The sequence below is a fragment of the Lactuca sativa genome, chromosome 3, assembly GCF_002870075.4.
Source record: "Lactuca sativa cultivar Salinas chromosome 3, Lsat_Salinas_v11, whole genome shotgun sequence".
Lineage (NCBI taxonomy): Eukaryota > Viridiplantae > Streptophyta > Magnoliopsida > Asterales > Asteraceae > Lactuca > Lactuca sativa.
In genome coordinates this window covers 93,119,359-93,138,145 of record NC_056625.2, presented here as the reverse complement: position 1 = coordinate 93,138,145, position 18,787 = coordinate 93,119,359, and the positions used below count along the sequence as shown (strand labels likewise).

The following is an 18,787-nucleotide window of genomic DNA, read 5'->3' as shown; positions in this document are numbered from 1 at the left end:
CCTAATTCTAGCATTCAAGTAATCATATTAACATGAGAATAGATTTAAGATATTACCTTGATTGTTATGTAGCAATAACATTCCTAATTCGTCCTTGTATTGACTTTAGAAAGCTTAGAGTCACAAATGTCACTCCTCTAATGGTTCACAAACACCAAGAGCAAGTGGATGAAGAGGAGAGGTAAAGGAGGCTGCCCTAAAACGTGTGAAACCCTAGAAGAAGTCTTGTTTTACGTTTTTGGGTCATAAGGGATGTATATATAGTTAGACTATTAGGGTTATCTAACAAGGAAACCCTAATTTGGATGCTTAAGCCCTAAGCAGCCCATGGATCCCTTTCCTTAAGGCCTTGGACGATTTCTTATGGGTTTCTCCATAGAATTCGTCCACTCCTTAATATAAGGCAATTCATGGCCCAAATTGCAATTATCTAATAATTACAATTCCAATACCTTAAGTTTAATTAATCTCTTTTAGTCACAAAACTAATTACCATATAATTATTGACTACTATTAATTAAACAATATGATTTCTTCTTTAATATATTATTCTCATAATATATTAACAAATCATATTGAATCCTTTCTCTCCATAATTCATCCTATCAAGTTGCTTTGGTGAAGGCAACCCAAAAGGACCATGCACCATCGGGTCAAGTACATACCAAAATAGTTATGGACTTAGACACTAATCCAACAGTGGCTGACCCTAATTTTAGGGTTTTAGAACTCTGAGAGTACGCTGGGCATACCTCTAGTACGCTGGGTGTACTCAGCCTTGCATCCACGTCCACTCACCCAATTACGCTGGGCGCAATCCCAGCTTACGCTGGGCGTACTTGGCGAGTCCCCAAATTTCATACTTGTCCCTCATTTTCCACTTTTCCCACAAGATGACCAAAATATCATTTCTCTTAAATCCCAGGGACTCACAATTAGGTACTCTTAGGAACGGGGCGTTACAATTCTCCCCGACTTAAGTTAGGCTTCGCCCTCGAAGCCCTCGGCACCTCTACTCTAGAACTTCTCCCGCCACGCACCACCTGGCATTAACCCAACCAGGTTCCTCAAGATGCAACCATCGAAACCCGAAACTCATTTTCTCCTTTCTAGCGGTGTCCTGACTACCGCCTCAAGTCGGCCACCGGCTTCACCCTCTGATAACCACACCTATCAGGCTCCATACTTATCAATCGAGTACCAGTCCATGGCACTTCCTTGATCCTGATCACAACAATCACTTGGCTCTTACGAGCTACATATAACCCTAAACCACTGGGTTCCCGATCCGTGTCTAACTCTATCCATCCCATGTTGACAAAATAACACATTCTTCAGCCTCAGAGCAACTCCCATGAGTTCTCCTCTTGCAATCGCATGCAAATGCTGCACTAGCTCTAACACCCTCGGGTTAGGAAAACCCGTCACACTGACGACATCACCAAACATCCCCCAGGATGAATTGCAACTACATACACAATTCCCTGATCAGAATCAACTGGGAATCTAAGACCCCATCCCTGCACCCCTTCCGAGCCTCTCGGCTTTACTCCCGCGGAATCCCTTCCGCGACCTCAGCAGACATCCATCCCGGATGTGATCCATACCACTGCCGCAATCATGCTGCTCAATGACCATAATTGGACCACTCCAAACATAACTCTGCGCTGCTGCTTTCACTTCCGTAAACTTACAATCCCTCTCGGCACTACATTCCTCTCTTTTTCCTTACCAAGGAAATCCACTTGGCTGCCTCGTCACTACGACAAGTGCCACGGTGCTCGTCCAACGCTACACCACTCCCTTATAGGATAACCGCTATCCATGCAACACACATGCTCTGAATCTGCTCGCAAGGACTCTCGAGTCCATGCACCATCTCCACTAATCGAGATCAATACCCGGGGCCAAACCTTCCAATGCTAACATATCGCGACATACTCAATCCATTTCCTCGAACCGATCTATCAATACCTGCAGAGTCTTCAGCATGACTGGACCGCCTTACCAGGCCTTTAGCCAATCTGGACCACTCTTAGAACCTTCAGCCAATCTGGACCACCCTCCAGGGCCTTCAGCCTGGCTGGACCGTTCTCCGAGCCTTCGGCCTGACTGGTACGCCTACCGGCCTTCAGTCTATCCGGACCGCTCAACTAGCATTCATCATTCTGTGTTACCTCTCTGGGAGATCCTCCCATGCATACTGTTCTAGCCCTCTAGGGGTTCCGAACTCTATCTCCATCATACAAACTCGATCCCGGCCTGATCCCAGGCCCTCCACAATCAAATACCCTTGGTCTGTATCCCACCCCGCATGCCTGTCACTTACTTTTACCAGCCTACGCTCTAGGCTGACAGAACACTGCTGAATCCCAAACAGCTAAACAACTTCACATGCTCATCGATCTTCCAGAGAATTTTCCAATTCTCCCCCACTTGTAGCACTGACTAACAATCACCGGTCGCCAACATCGACCTACCTCAACAACCTTACACAACACAATCACTTACACGCGAACTGCGTCCCACAAGCGCAAACAAGCTTCACAAAACACATATCAACGCTGATCGACCCGAGCTCAAAATAACTTCAATATGCAGCTAACCACTCCTCAGAATGCAGATGCTACCCGACATTCATACCAACGCCAGATTTCCACTAATAGCCCTCATGAATGATAACCAATGAAATTCCCAACACTGATCCATAACCAAACCATAACCCTCAAAGAACAACAAATACCACACCGAAAACCACACAATGAGACTATAAGATAAACAATACTCCACATAAATCACAAAATAAACAAGACATCAAGAAAGAAACATACCCGCGGCTACATCCGACACTGCTCTGACCTCCTCTGTTGTAAGCTGAAAAGCACGACCCTAAGCCCTTGGGGGCTCCGCTCCACCCTAACCTCCACCCGTGATCCTCAAAGTGACCGGTGCTGGAGCCTGCACCGGTCCTGCAGCGAGCTGTGGACAGTTGACCCTCAAATGTCCAACCTGATGACAATGATAACAAATCCTCAAATACCGAACCGGCGTTAACTGCCGACAATCCCTCGCATAGTGCCCCTCCTTTCCGCACTTGCGACATGCACCACCGGACCTACAAACTCCGGTGTGACTCCTACCACACTTGCCACAAGTGTGGCTACTTAGATCCCCCACTCTAGAATCAACGGTCTTGGACCGTTTTGGCGCCGGCTGTGACTGCACCGGAGCTTGCCTCAGCTCACGCAACTGCAACTCAATCTCTAACTCACGCCGCCTGGCGACCTCTTGCAACTCCAACAAAGTCTTGCACCTCTGCGTAGACACAAACTGTCTGATATCCCTCTTGAGAATGATCAGATATCAGGACATCTGAGCCTGCTCCGAAGCGAACTCAGGGCAAAACATCGCCCTCTCAGTGAACATCCTGGTGATCTCAGTCACCGACTCCGAATCCTGCTTCAGCTCAAGGAACTCCTGAGCCAATCTCTCCCTCTCAACTCGTGGAACATAACGAGTGCTGAACATCTCTCTGAACTGATCCCATGAAACCGCAGCCCTCTGCGCATCCGAATATGACCTCGTGGTCAATCTCCACCAATCCTTCGCCCCGAGCCTCAACAGGTTCAGAGCACACATCACCCTCTGATCAACACGGCATGAACACGTGAAGAAACACCCCTCCACATCCGATAACCATTTGATAGCAACAATCAGGTCCTGAACTCCATCGAAGGTGGGAGGCTTCGTATTATCGAAGTCCCGATACTGAAAACCCCGACCATCTCCTCCCCCTGCCGCTGCTACAGCCGTTGTAGCCGCCGCGGCAGCCGTCTCTGTGAGAGCTGCATAGCACTCATCAAAATACTCAACCATGGCGGTCTTGATCGACCCAAACAGTTCCGACAACTCAGCCCGGAACAACGCAGCAATCTCATCACGCAGGATCTCACGAATCCTCGCATCCAACTCGCATATGCTCATCTGACCAATAACCTCGGGCGGTACTCATCCGCCCGGAACTCCCTCTCCTACTCCCGATCCTGACCCGGATCCACTTCCAGCATGCCTCGGAATCTCCATACTGAAAAACACCACAAAATCTCAAATTCTTCCCACTATCCTGGGAACCAACTCTCAATCCAACCCTAGAGGTCATGGTTTCCCTGATACGCATATGGGTCCTGTGCTTTCAGTAGTACGGGCCCATACTACCTTCCACACCTACCCATATTTGTATGAAGTACTACCACAACACCCTAGTGAAAACATGCATAACAAACGCTTAACCCTCACTACTAGAGGAACACTGGAAATGTCCCACAAGGAAACCCTAGGCTAACAGGCATCAAAATCAGGAAACATTATCATGAAATACTGAGGATCCCTAGCCTAGAACTAGCATGCTGTTCTATCAAAGCTCAAAAACAAATATCATGTATGGTATTTTGGGGTTACTTATTGGCTCCGGCTGATCGTACCTCCGCGTCCTCCTTTACTCATTTTGAAAACCATTTTAAATTCTCTTTTGAAAACTCTCCTCGATTTGAGACTGGAGTCACACAAGTGTTCCTCCAATTCAACCAAACCAAGGCTCTGATACCAACTTGTAACGACCGAAAAATTCCAACCAATTTAAACTTTTCAAAAACAACCCGATTTCATTAAATTATTACAAAAAGGTTTTCAATACAATTTATTTAGAGTATTCCCAGAATCACATCACAACATAAACATGAGGAGTGGTACGATCACGCCTTCGTCTTGCCACGGTCTCCTGAAGAACCTGAAAAACATTAAACCACAACTGTAAGCCCAAAAGCTTAGTGAGATATCCCCAAAATACCAACCACAAATACCATACACGCATAACATGCCATATCATATCCGATCACAGAACAGCCATGCACTTCGGTTCTACTGTGTGACTGGTCCGCCGCACCAGCCAACAGTCCACCTGGTACACCCTCCGAGTCTAGCCATATACATCGAGTCTACAGTGTGATTGGTTCGCCCACTCCGGGCCTTCAATCCACCTGGTCCACTCTCTGAGTCTACAGTATGACTGGTCCACCCGCACCGGGCCTTCAGTCGGCCTGGTCCGCTCTCCGAGCCTCAACACGTCTGGTCCGCCCTCTTGGGTTTTACAGTCTATCCGGACCGCTCGCTCGGCCTTCGGGACAACCGGTCCGCCCTGGGTATCTTGGCTTACAACACAAAGTAGGACCCGCCTCAACTCAACTCCAGTCCAAACAACCATATGCACATAAACATACAATCATATAAGAATTCATAGTCAACAAGCCGATCAAACAGATCACATAACATATCATCACCTTAACCAGGATACCGACCTAACCGGTCACTAGCATAGCATCACCCTACATATCAGGGAGCCGACCTTAACCAGGTCTCTAACATATACCATCCTAGCTACCAGGATGCAAACATATCAAAGCAATAACATAACAACAAATACCCAGATCTCAATCCGATAAAGGGCCGACCTTGGTGCCTTAGACACTATCGATATAGTGAGGATAACTCACCTCGCACTGCCGAAACTCTGAACTGAGGAAGCAGATTCTCGAATCACCGACTCACCGAAAATCCCGAACTAGCCAATATAGCACAAATAAACATTAGGCCAAGCACAATACTCTTCTAAGGGTAAATTGACCATTTTACCCCTAACTCAATCCGACCCAACACTAGGTAAGCTCCCAAGCCCACCAATGGCCCAAAGTCCATAAGTCCAAAATAAAGCCCATTATTTCCCCAATTTACTAAATTGGGCCCACCTCACGAAATGGGCCTAAACTAATGATCCATAATAACCAATGGGCCTAAAAGACTCTATCCGATAATGTCCAGTCACGGCCCAAAATCCAGCAACTCAAATAACAGCCCAAACCCTAAGGCCCAAAATGAAAACCCAACAGAGGGAGTACGCTGGGCGTACCCTCCTTGGTACGATGGGCGTACACGCTGATTCGCAACAGGGGATCGGGGCACTGACTTGCTACGCGGGGCGTACTCACATGTTACGTGGGGCGTAACTTCGCTACTCATTAAGTCCTTATAACTTCTTAATGGCTTAAGCTCTTAAGCCCAAACTTCATATCCTTAGGCCAAACATGCCTAAGATTCATAAAGTCTCAAACTTTATCACTTGGGACGTCCATAAAGCTCTTAATCCAAGGTCTTAATCCATTCAGACCCACATATCTCACACAAGAAACAACCACAACCCTTGGGACCTCATTTTTCTCACTCAAGACCTCTCCAAAGGTCTGAAAGGACAGATGATCTCGGCTAACTCAAAACATGCATCAAGATGAGCACTTTTAGGACAAGAAAGATGCTAAAACTTCACAACACTTAGATCTATGCAAAATAAATGGCAAGCAAGAAGCTTTATACCTCAAATAAGCTCCAATGGATGATATCTCTTCAGATCTACAAGCTTCAATCGTTCCTTTCCTTCTTTGACAACTTCCCTTTTCTTCTTCTAGTTTCTCTTTTGCTAAAATGAGCTTTCGAAGGCCAAACACACCCAACAATGGAGGGAATACGGGTTTCTAGGGTTTCTGAGGTTAAGGGTGAGCTTAAGGAGGCTAGGGTATGAACCAACATGTTCCTTATATAGTGTCTGACCCTAATTTTAGGGTTTTAGAACTCTGAGAGTACGATGGGTGTACCTCTAGTACGCTAGGCGTACTCAGTCTTGCACCCGCGTCCACTCACCCAATTACGCTGGGCGCAATCCCAGCTTACGCTGGGCGTAATGCCAGCTTACGCTGGGCGTACTTGGCGAGTCCCCAAATTTCATACTTGTCCCTCATTTTCCACTTTTCCCACAAGATGACCAAAATATCATTTCTCTTAAATCCCGGGGACTCACAGTTAGGTACTCTTAGGAACGGGGCGTTACATAAGCCACGCTTGGGGTAATGTAGTAATTATCCAAAGAATGTACTTGTGGTTATGTAATGGGACCCAATTATTAATTGGCTGTTATTTTTGGTGTTGATAGTTCGGGAATCTGTCAGCCAGCAGCTGGGGTTGAGTCTGCGGGACTTCAGCAGTGTGGGATTGTGTCTACGAGACTTCAGCAGTGTGAGGTGAGTTACCTTCCAGTGGTGGTGGGTCTACGGCCACAATGTCGGCCCACCAGTAGGAGTTGTTGTTAGATGATTGTCTTTGTGATAATTGTCTATGTTTGCTACTACCTGTTATGTTTATGTGCTAGCATGATATGATGTTATGTGATAGTGGTAGTAGGGGGTGAAATAGTCCCCAGTTACCGATCGATAGGGCCGAAAGGGTAGATTAGTACACAACTATGCTAGACAAATTATGATATGTGATATGATATTATCTTGTAGTAGTAGGGGGTGAAATAGTCCCCACTTACCGGTCAACAGGACCGAAGGGGTAGGCCAACACACAGATTTGCTAGGTAGTATATGACTTATGTTTTTATGTTATGCTTTTATGTGGTAGTGTTAGGGGTGTAATAGTCCCCGGTTAGCGGTTGAAAGATATCGAAGGGGAGGCCAGTACCCATGTATGCTAGGCAGTATCCGGTCGAGAGGACCGAAGGGGACGCTAGCACCCAGATATGCTAGGCAGTATCCGGTCGAGAGGATCGAAGGGGTAGGTCGGGCACCCAGATATGCCTGACAGTATATGTATGTTATATGACCGTATGGTATGTGGTATGATGAGGGAACTCACTATGCTTTGTGCTTACGGTTTACAATTTTGGTTACAGGTACTCGCTTTCAAAGGAATGGAGCCGGCTTGATCGCAGCGCATCACAGTATGTTTTCCGCACATGAGATCTTTGGGATTACACTCTGATATGGTTTTATGATAATGTGTTTTGGCTATTGACACTTTGGTTTTGACATGAGATATTAATATGAATGTGTTTTTACACCGATGGTTTTATATAATAATGTATTAAAAAAAAAAATTTGGCATGTATTTTGGGATGTTACATCTAGGGCGTAGGATGTGTATGCATGTATTTTCTGTTTTAATGAATGAGTAATACACAGAAAATTGTCCTATCTTCAGATTGCATGTTCCTTCTTTTACTGTGAGTATTAGTGCATGTTTGATCTTATTCCTTCTTTTATTGTGAGTATTAGTGCATGTTTGATCTTGTGTAGAGAATGTTCAAACAGTTCTCTTCCTCTACAGGGAGCTCCGTCTCATTCAAATTATAAAGTTAATTTTCGGTTTTCTACTATGTTTGATTGAACTTCTGCTCTGCCTCCACCATCGTTTAAAAGCTCCATGGATTTACAGTAAAAATTAGATTTGTAGATATACAAACATCACTCTTTCAGGTTTGCCAGAGAAGATGATAGGGTGACATTAAACTAAAAGTAGGGACGATGAAGGTGAATTGAAGGATCTTAGCAGATCTAAGTAGACATGCAAAAGATATGGAGAGAGAAATGGTGATAGAGTATAGATGGCGATGATGGAGGTCCAATAATGGCGGGAAATGATTGAAATACGACAATCAAATTTTGAAAACTAATTTCATATGTGTGTGTTCATACCATTGTTGGATCTCCTTGTATGTACATGGAGGAGATGGACAAAAATAAATGTGCTATGGTTACCTTGTGGTGATGTTGACCGATGGTAGTAAGAGATAAAGTAGCGGCGACGACTTAAGCTAAGAAGATTTTATCTGGTAGTGGGCGGAGGTGATGACCCGACAACCGGTGGGATTTTGTTTCTGAGAGAGATACACAAATAGAGAGGGGGAGGGTGTGACGGTGAGTGGAATTTTATTTTCCTTTTTTTATAATATAAATTTCTTAAAAGAGTAACAAAAAATTAAAAATAAAATAACAACTCTTTAAAGGCAATTTGGTCATTTTAAGTTGGATACGGACTAAAAAGACAAAAAAAATATGCAAATTTAAGGGACTAATTCGTGATCAATTACATATAGTTGTATAGAACACTTAGCTGGAATTATTTCAAAATCAGATTTTTCTTAAAAATCCTATCTTTCCTTTCTCCTGTGATATATTTTCTTTCATTCTTCTATTATTGTCGTTTATTTTCTTGTCAAATCCTTATATACCTTCTGCAAAGACTAGTTCAAAATAGCACTTCTTAACCCACTTAATTTTCATTCTTCCACATACGTGCGACAATTCCAAAAAACATTCATATTTTTTATTTTGAAATGCAATCTTTGGTTCTTAGAATCCACCGTAAAATACTAGAGGATGTAAGGTACACATGCAGGTTAATGATACAAACTACTTCCAACAACCAAATTAATGAAAAATACAAATAAATTATTAATAAAATTACCACAAAATCTACATACAACTTCAAACATCTTTTAAACAAGATAATTTATTTCAATATCGTAATAAATTAGCGACCGGTGAGTTCAGTCAATGATGCGACAGCGTTTGATGTGCTTGAAGCAACATATGAGGGATCATCAACATGAACGTTTAAATATGAAACATTGAAAGGCAATCTATTTGGTGGCTTGTGGTCTCCTGATCGATCATTTAAAAGCATTAAAACTTCAGACATTTTTGGCCTCTCGGAAACTACTGACTGAGTGCACATCAATGCTATTTCTATGATTTTCATCACATCACGTTCTGTGCACTCACTTCGGTCAACTGCTTCGTCAATAAGGTTTAAGGGCACTTGATTCTCGTACACGCTCCAAGCCTACATATACATCAAAGAATATCGTAAATCCAAAAAAAAAAATGGAATTAATGATTATATATATTACTTATTGCTATTTTTGTTTGAACATACATATTCAAGAAGGTATTGGTCTGGATGCGACAAGTCCAACACATCAGTACACTTCTTGCCGCTAATAATTTCAAGTACGACGATACCAAAACTGTAGGTGTCAGATTTCTCAGACACCTGTCCATGAATAGCATATTCTGGTGCTGTATAGCCACTGCAGATAGAAAACTAGTTACTACTAATTTACGTGAGAAATGAAAAGCAACTTCAAGATATATGAGTACGTTTTAATAAGATATCTTAATGTTTTGCGTGTTCATAATTACTTTGTTGTTGACTAATATTATATATACTATAAATTGACGTACAATGTTCCGGCTACTCTAGTGCTAATATGGGTTTGTTCCTCGGGTAAAAGCCTTGCAAGTCCAAAATCTGCAATTTTTGGTTGAAAATCTTTATCAAGTAAAATGTTGCGTGGATTTATATCCCTATGGATAATTGTCACATGGTATTGTTCATGTAGATAAGCAAGACCCTTTGCTGTGCCACAAATAACCTCATAACGTTGTTTCCAGTTAAGAATCCCCTTTCTTTCACCTAAGTATTCAAAATCAATAAAACATATAAGTTCTACTCGTAAAACATGATAATATTATAATTTCTAAGATTATAATTTGATTGCATGAAATAAAATCTAACCATATAAGAACTTTTCAAGGCTTCCATTTTCCATGTACTCAAGGACTAGAAGCAACTCTGGTCCCTCACTACAACACCCAAGAAGGCGTATCAGGTTTCGATGATGGACATTACTAAGTACTCGAACTTCACTCTGAAATTCCGCATTTGCACTACTAACGAGTAGTTTTTTCACTGCAATTGTATTTCCAGTCTTTACCTCACCCTATTGAATGTATGGCAAAATTAGTCGAATGGAAGATCAAAAAGAATGTTAAGTCCCCTACTTAAATAACATAGCCTAAAATCAATTGACAAGAATAAAAGTACTAAACCTACAGAAACTAACCTTGTATACTTCTCCAAATCCTCCTTCTCCAAGTTTGTAATCATCGGAGAAGTTCTTTGTTGCCTTCTTTAAATCACGGTAACGATACTTCAATGGATCTTGTAGTCTATCACTTTGCCCATATAAGTAACCTGGTACGTTGAAAATCATATGATATATAATTGTGAATTTCACACTCATATTAATTCTATTTAAATCGTCTATGTATTGTGCAGACCTAAAAAGCCCAAATACATTTACAAAAGTTCGTAAAGTAAGGAAATGAAGCTTGCCCTTTAATAATTAATAATATATCTGCGGTTCATCGTATTACTTTGGTCCCACAAAAGCAAAATTATATACGCCTGATTATTTGAATTATTTTCAATATGTATAAATATGGACTAAAAGATAGTTGATCCGTGCTAACCTTTTTTTGTGTTTTTCTTTTTCAATCGACGACACCAGATAATTATGGCCAGAAAAACGACGCTCAGTAAGCCTACGCTGCCAAGAACTCCCCCAATAATAACTCCCTTATGGCTCGAATCTTACATTTAAATATGTTAGCACCTCCTATAACGCTAGAGATTTATTTAGTAGATAATTATAAGAGGTTTTACCTTGCACAAGAAAGGGTTCAATGATCGTTGTTTTATTCTTGCTGAAAAAGGGTGTGGACGAGTATCTCATAAAACACCCTGTATCTAGTGCCCTTCCATCAACGAAAGGTAAACAATTCATTATGTTGGAATATGCCATCTGTAGGCATTCCTTGCAACCGTTGGGTGCTAATGTTGGTGCACATTGTGCTATAGCGTAGACACTTTTATTGCTACGAGCAATATTACTAGAGGAGGCTGCAAACAGATCCTTGATTCTAGGCGTGGCTATTGTGAGATTTAATAACAATCCGTCCAATGCTGTTTGGAAACGTTTTGGCCTAATTGCAGTGCGGTTTCCACATAAGCCAACATTTCCTGGTTGTGTTGACTCATCGTAGAAACGTCTAGTATCGTACCTGTATACGGAAAAGTAGAAAAGCATATATTTAGGAGCGCTTTTTAATCATAAAAGTGCTTTTGAGAAAAGTCGTTAGGCTTCACGAACAGGACTCGGTTTCAGTCGGCAAAAACTGACGTGGGCGATCGGTGAACACCGGGCCACATACTCGGCATGCCGAGTTCGGTGTGGCATCTTGGTGGAGAGAGAGATTTAATTTTTTTTTGAATTTTTGACAGGTTTTAAAATTTTTTGACCTATTTTTTTTCAAAAAGATTTCAAATTTGACCCTTTTTTAAACCCATATAAATACTACTAACTACCATATTACCTTCTTCAAATTTTAACTCAAAAACTCTTATTTTTGTGAAAAATGGCTTCCTCTTCTAACCATAGGAACTTCAAAAAAATACCAAAAAAACTAACAAAAAAAAACACCCGAAATTAACACAAACTCAATCTCACTTTGATCACACACTTTTATCCAAAGTCAAAGCGATCGACCTATTTATTCATCTCCTAATTTCCACTCTGGTGGTGCTTACTACCCATATCATGTCAAAAACCAACTACAATTCTCAAACCAATCATATTTCCACTTCCAACTATAATTCCAAAACCGACCACAATTTCAAAACCAACCTGAAATGAACCTCTAATATCAAATCCAATGACAAATGGAAAATTTTTTCAACACATTTGACCATCTCCCTTACTGGCCAATCTAAACCTAAACCTAATTCCAAACTCAAACACAACCTGAAGTCGTACCTGAAACGGGTTCGAAGTCGAAAGCGGCTCGACCATAACCCACGAAAAGAGGAAAGGCAGCTCTACAGAAATGGACCACAAAGGAAGAAACGACGTTGGCTCATGTTTGGGTAGATGTTTCTGATTATTTGACGGTCGGAAAAACACAAGACTCGACCACTTTTTTTCTAAAAATTTACTAGGCGTTTAGTTGCATAAATGAATTGTGAAGACTATAGGAAAAAGGAAAATTTTTTCTTGAAGTCGAAAAACGTCAACAAAGTTGTGCCGATGTTTAATATTGTAGTGTTTTAAACTATGAAACGACAATCACAACGTGGTGTAAATGCTGAATCAATTTTGCAAAAAGCTCTACCATTTTTCCGGAATAAACAACGGACATGTTTCAAATTTATTCATGTGTAGATTATCGTGAAGCTGTAAAAAGAGTGGCAATATATCGAAAGTTCAGAAATGTTCAGGGATGGTTCTTCTAGAAGAACAAAAACTTTCGAAACAACTTATAGTCAACCCTCCGATGCGTATGTCAGAATTAACTTCAGTAAAGATGAGACTTTTAAGGTTACAAGAATCACTCGTCCTATGGGGAAGAGAGCAAATGAACTGAAGGGAAAAGCGATGAAAAGTGGTTCGGGTGACACCCATCTAACAACCAAAAATTGATAACTTGAAGTTTATGTTGGAGCAATATTTTAAGGTCCACATGAGAAAGAAAAAAATCGTGTCATGACGATCTTAACAAGAAACACTACCAATCTTACCGGATACGCAAAATAAATTGTGTTAAAAGCGAAAAAAAAAGAGACTACAAAATAAATATAATATCTAGGTTTTGTTATTTAAATTTATATGTTTTGTGTTTTAAATTCTAGGTTTAGTAATTAAATTTAAATTGTATGTTGTATTTTTTTGGTGTTGTACTTTTATTTTGTAGTTTAATGAAATTTTAGATTTTATAAAAAATAACTTGTTTGAAATTTTAATTTCTAATATTAATTAATTTAATAAAAAAAAATAAGAGTGTCAATAGAGCACTGTAAATGGCAAAAATATGAAACAGTGTGTCAAATCCTAGGTGTGGACTATACAGACCGTGATAAGTTTGACATTACTCCTTCTAGTCTTATAAATTATAAATTTTTGCAAAATGAGACTTTAAAAAATGTTTGGGTTAACTTTTATAATAAAAAAACAAAAAAATCAACAAATTTGTTTTAAAAAATGTTTGATTTAGTTTTTCTTGGTAAAATGACTAAAAGTCACCAAAAAGCCAAAAAGCACGATTTGTTCATTTTTTATAACTCTTTCTTTTTCTATAGCCAAAAAGTGATTTCAAAAGACTTTTTGAGCAATCTAAATATCTTTTTAATTTAATGGTTTTGTAAAAAATTAATAAGCTAGTAAGTCAATTTGAGAAGTATTCCCAAACACCGAATAAGATCATCAACCAATTTGAGAAGCACTCCCAAACACCGACTAAAAAAAATTAATAAGCTAATAAGTCAATACAATAAATAGTGTTTCATTTCTAACTTTATTTTATTTTTTTTCTAATTTTTTAACCCTAGTATATATATATATATATATATATATATATATATATATATATATATATATATATATATATATATATATATATATATATATATATATATATATATATATATATATATATATATATATATATATAGATAGTATTAGTATATTTCATTCTATCACATACACAGATTTGTCATACATATTTTTCCTACTCATTTAGTTTTAATAAACATATAATCTATATTTTTTTCATTATAATAATATTAAATAAATATTTATTACACACTTACAAATAAATAATATACATACATTTATAGAAATATTACACATGTACACTTTAAATAAATATTATACATATGTTTAATATCATATGTTATCGTTTGTAATATATATTTTAATTATATGTTTTTGTAAATACATTATTTTGTTTTTTCAATATGTATTTAAATTTGTTATAAATTTGAAAAAAAATCAAATTTTATATTTATAATTAATTAATATAATTTAATAAAAATGGATTGGAGTTGCTCTATAGGCATCCTTATGCATTTTTAAAATAAATATCCATCATTCTCATTGGGTTGAAACTTTTTTTTATCTAGTTTGTGCAACCAAATATTGATTTGGATTCGCCAAGGAACTCCATCTTTTTACAAACTCAACTTTTATGATCTATTATATTATTTGATCCTTGTGTCAACTTACGGTCAATGATTTGCTCTTGGATTTGGTTAGCCGTGAGGGGTGAAACCCCACTTTTTATTATTATTATTATTATTATTATTATTATTATTATTATTTTAATATCTAATTTTTGCAACCAATTGTTGATTGGGATTCATTATTAAACTCTATTTTTCAAATTATCATTTTTACACATTTTATAATAATTTGGTTTATATGTCTGATGACTAGTGTTGAGTGCGGTTCGTTGCGGTTATTAGCTAAAACTTCACCATTAATACTTTTTGTGTTGCGGTTATTAATCGTATGAATTTGGTGTCGTTATTTTGTGTGGTTTTTAACCACAATTTAGAGCTTAAACGATTTTAATAGTTCAAACATATTATTTGTAATAATATAAAAAAACCTTAAGATATAAGAAAATTAACTTAAATCACAAACATCTAATATCTTAAAAACATAAAACCAATAGTTAGTAATAATAAATATCTTAAAATTGTCTAATTTCACAATTTTTTAAAGTTAAACATAAAATACTTTTGTGTTCTACTATTTATCTATTTTTTCATCCATGAAACTTGTCTTATTTTTAATATTTAATATGTTAATAATTAATAAAAAAAATTGTATATAATATATACAGTGCGGTCCAGTTTTTTTTTGCGGTTTTTGAAAACCAATAACCACACCGCACCGCATGTTTGCGGTTTTTGGAAAAAAAAAAAACTCACCATCAGTTTTTATTGCGGTTGCGGTTAATCGATTGCGGTTTATATGGTTTTTACGGTTAATTTTTATTGGGTATGATTTTTGCTCACCCATACTGGTCACATATGTTTTGCTCTTTTGGGTTTAGTTGGAGATGACACGTGAAACCCCACATTTTTGTATCTAATTTATGCAACCAATGGTTATTGATTGGATTCATTAACAAACTCTCTTTCTTTCTTTTTTTTTTTTTTTACGAAGTAATTTTTACATCTTTTATATTATTTGATTTTGTGTGTGGCTTCTATCGATGATTTGTATTTCGATTTAGTTTGACACGAGGGGTGAAACTCAACTTTTTGTATATAGTTTTTGGACCAATTATCAATTTTGATTCATCAACAAACTTATTAATATTTTTTCATATTTTATATTATTTGGTTTTGATCAACGATTTCGTTTCGGATTTGGTTAGAGGTGACCGGTGAGGAGTGAAACTCTACTTTTTGTGTCGAGTTTTTCCAAACAATTGTTGATTAATTGATTAATCAAGGAACTGCAATTTTTTTTTCAAACTAAACTTTCATCTTTTATCATCTATAAACTAACCACGTACCAACCCCACTACACGATACAATTGTAAAATTAAGGAAAGCAGGGATGCAAACTACTAACCTGAGAAAGCAGCCATCCAGAACAGCTCGGGCACCAGTCGCAGCTGCACAAGAACGTGCATTTGAAGTGGCCACATCATAACAATCAAGGCAGTCAGCTGTTGACATATAAAGTCTGCATTGTGCCATCATGTAGACGGGTTCCCTGTTGCGAGACTGCTCAGCAGTTGCAAAGTAGGTGTTGTTGTCGGATAATTGTCTTCTGACCTCCCTAAAGGTCTCATTAAGATTGGTGAAGAAACTCCTCGAGTTCAGTAAGCTGCATGATCTAAGTAGTAGGTTAGTTTGTGGTTGTGATGTCACAAGGGTTGTGAAAAATATTATAAACAGATAGGAGAACGCCACGGCTTGCCACCCAAAGAACCACCCTTTTGTCATCGCAACTCTGCTTTTTTCTTGGGTTTTATGTTTATTTTTTTCTCTTATGCAAGGTATTAAACCTGAGAGAACATAAGTGGCTATTTATATTGTTAAAGTTTGTTGGAAGATGCCCACGTTGATTATTTATATAGTTGAAGTTTATTAGAATCTATCCATGTTCAATTTATATATATATCATATACCATCCATGTTGATGTTTATTAGAATATAGTTTATTAGAATATACTACAAATTAATTTGTTAATGAATAGAGACACTATCTCATTCATTTATGAACTAACGTAATTTCAACTATATAGACTATATAGACATGTATATTTTCTATATATTTGGGTAATGAATTTGAAAAGCATTATTATATGGATTATATATATGTTTTTCTTTGTAAGCAAACTAATAATCTTGAGCAACTATAAAAGTAAAAAAGAAATTAAAACATTCACTACAAGAAATAAAGGCATTACCGGTTAGTGGTGATGCAACACTTTGTCGCCGCTAAAAAGTTTTGTTGCCGCTAAAGGTGTTGCCGGTAATACCTTCTTCCTCGAATCCGCCTTATTCACTTCTGGTAAAGCTCAACTATCCGATCGTCTATCTAATCTAATGACAGGCCCTCGTTTTCCTACAAACACAATACATACAAAATGTTGTAGCTAAAGGGCAAAAAAAAAGACGTGGCATAAGTTTCCTCCTAAGTTGTCACCTATAATTATTGTGGCCGCTAAAGGGTAATTGTCTCTGATATTGATTGTTGTTGGTAAAGGTCGACACAAATATCAGACCGTGTTCCTGCTTTCAGCTTTCATTTCTCTGTGCAATTTTTTTATTTCGTCCGACGATTTTCGCTCAATCGATTTTCCCGAAGGAAAGAACACATACCGGCAACACCAATAGGCCATTGGTTTGTTATTTTGCCGCTGAAGGTCGACATTTTTTTTCCATTCTGTTGATTCCAAGTAGTGTGTTGGCACTGTTGTTGTTGATTTCCTTATTGGTTCATTATTTTCCTTCCTCATTTATTATTTTCCTTCTATTTTACTATCGATTTCTACTTGTATTTGTGATTAGTTGCTAAAAAGTTCTTTTAACATACATTTTCCTCCACTATGACCGTGGCTACCGCCGGATGTTGCTGTCACTGGCGACGATTAACACCACCATCAGACCAATTATTGATTTCTGGCTAATACAGGTTCTATTTTACTGTGATCTTGGATATTAATTGCAAAATATAAGTGCATTTGATATATATGTATTTCAATTTGGTATATACAAGGTTCTAAATGCGTTAGGCATGGCGAGGTGGCAAGGTCAAGCCTCAAGCTTAACGAGCCATGGCGAGCCATGGCATTTTTCAAGGCGTGATGTAAGGCGGCGATTTTGTATTAATTTAAAATTATGTTACCACATAAATATAAATTATTATTAAATATAACTACTTTTTATAAGTTTTAGATCAATAACTAGTAACAAAAATTTAACGAAAACCACAATACGTGTATCTCCGATTAGAAAAGACATAACAAAGAGCAAAAAACCGTGTCTCAAACGAAAAAACATGCGCCATAGCACGGCATAACGCGCCATGGCGCGCCATATCACGCCTTGCCACGCGCCACACCTAACAACAACGTTATGAGGCTTTTCGTAACGACGGAACCACGCCTCACGCCATGACGCACCTTTTAGAACACTGGGTATATATATATATATATATATATATATATATATATATATATATATATGTGTGTGTGTGTGTGTGAAAATGTGTATTTGTTGTATGCATGTTTGTATAATATCTATGTTAATGTATATGTATTTTGTGTATATGTGGTATATGTGTGTATTTGATATATATACATGAATAAGGTGTATGTATGTGATAATTTGTGTATTTGTGAGAAGTAGGATGTTATTATACATGTATATGAAAGTATGTGTTTTTTGTATAAATATGATGCTAATGTGTATTTCATATATGTATTGAGAATGTATGTGTATTTAGTGTATATGTGGGATATGTATGTGAAAGTATGTGTAGTTGATGCTATTATATATTATGTGAAAGTATGTGGTTTTGGTATAACTAGGATGCTATTATATATGTATGTGAATGTCTATGTATTTGGTGCATATGTGATATATGTATGTCTATTTGGTGTAAGTCGGATGCTACGATGTATATATGTGAAAGAATGTGTTTTTGGCATAAGTAGGATGCTATTATGTATTCTTGAAAAAAACTAATAAAGTAGGT

General features: G+C 38.1%; 1 protein-coding gene across 1 annotated transcript; it reads right to left on the bottom strand.

Moving 5' to 3' along the window:
* Positions 1 to 9,284: 9,284 nt before the first annotated feature.
* LOC111908508 (cysteine-rich receptor-like protein kinase 43) lies at positions 9,285 to 17,019 on the bottom strand. Its single transcript, XM_023904329.3, has 8 exons — positions 16,151 to 17,019; positions 11,395 to 11,792; positions 11,202 to 11,321; positions 10,793 to 10,923; positions 10,465 to 10,669; positions 10,131 to 10,362; positions 9,823 to 9,976; positions 9,285 to 9,729 (listed from the first exon to the last, which is right to left on the bottom strand). The coding sequence occupies exons 1-8, from the start codon at positions 16,525 to 16,527 to the stop codon at positions 9,418 to 9,420; spliced, it is 1,929 nt and encodes a 642-aa protein (XP_023760097.1). The 5' UTR covers positions 16,528 to 17,019; the 3' UTR covers positions 9,285 to 9,417.
* Positions 17,020 to 18,787: the final 1,768 nt, after the last annotated feature.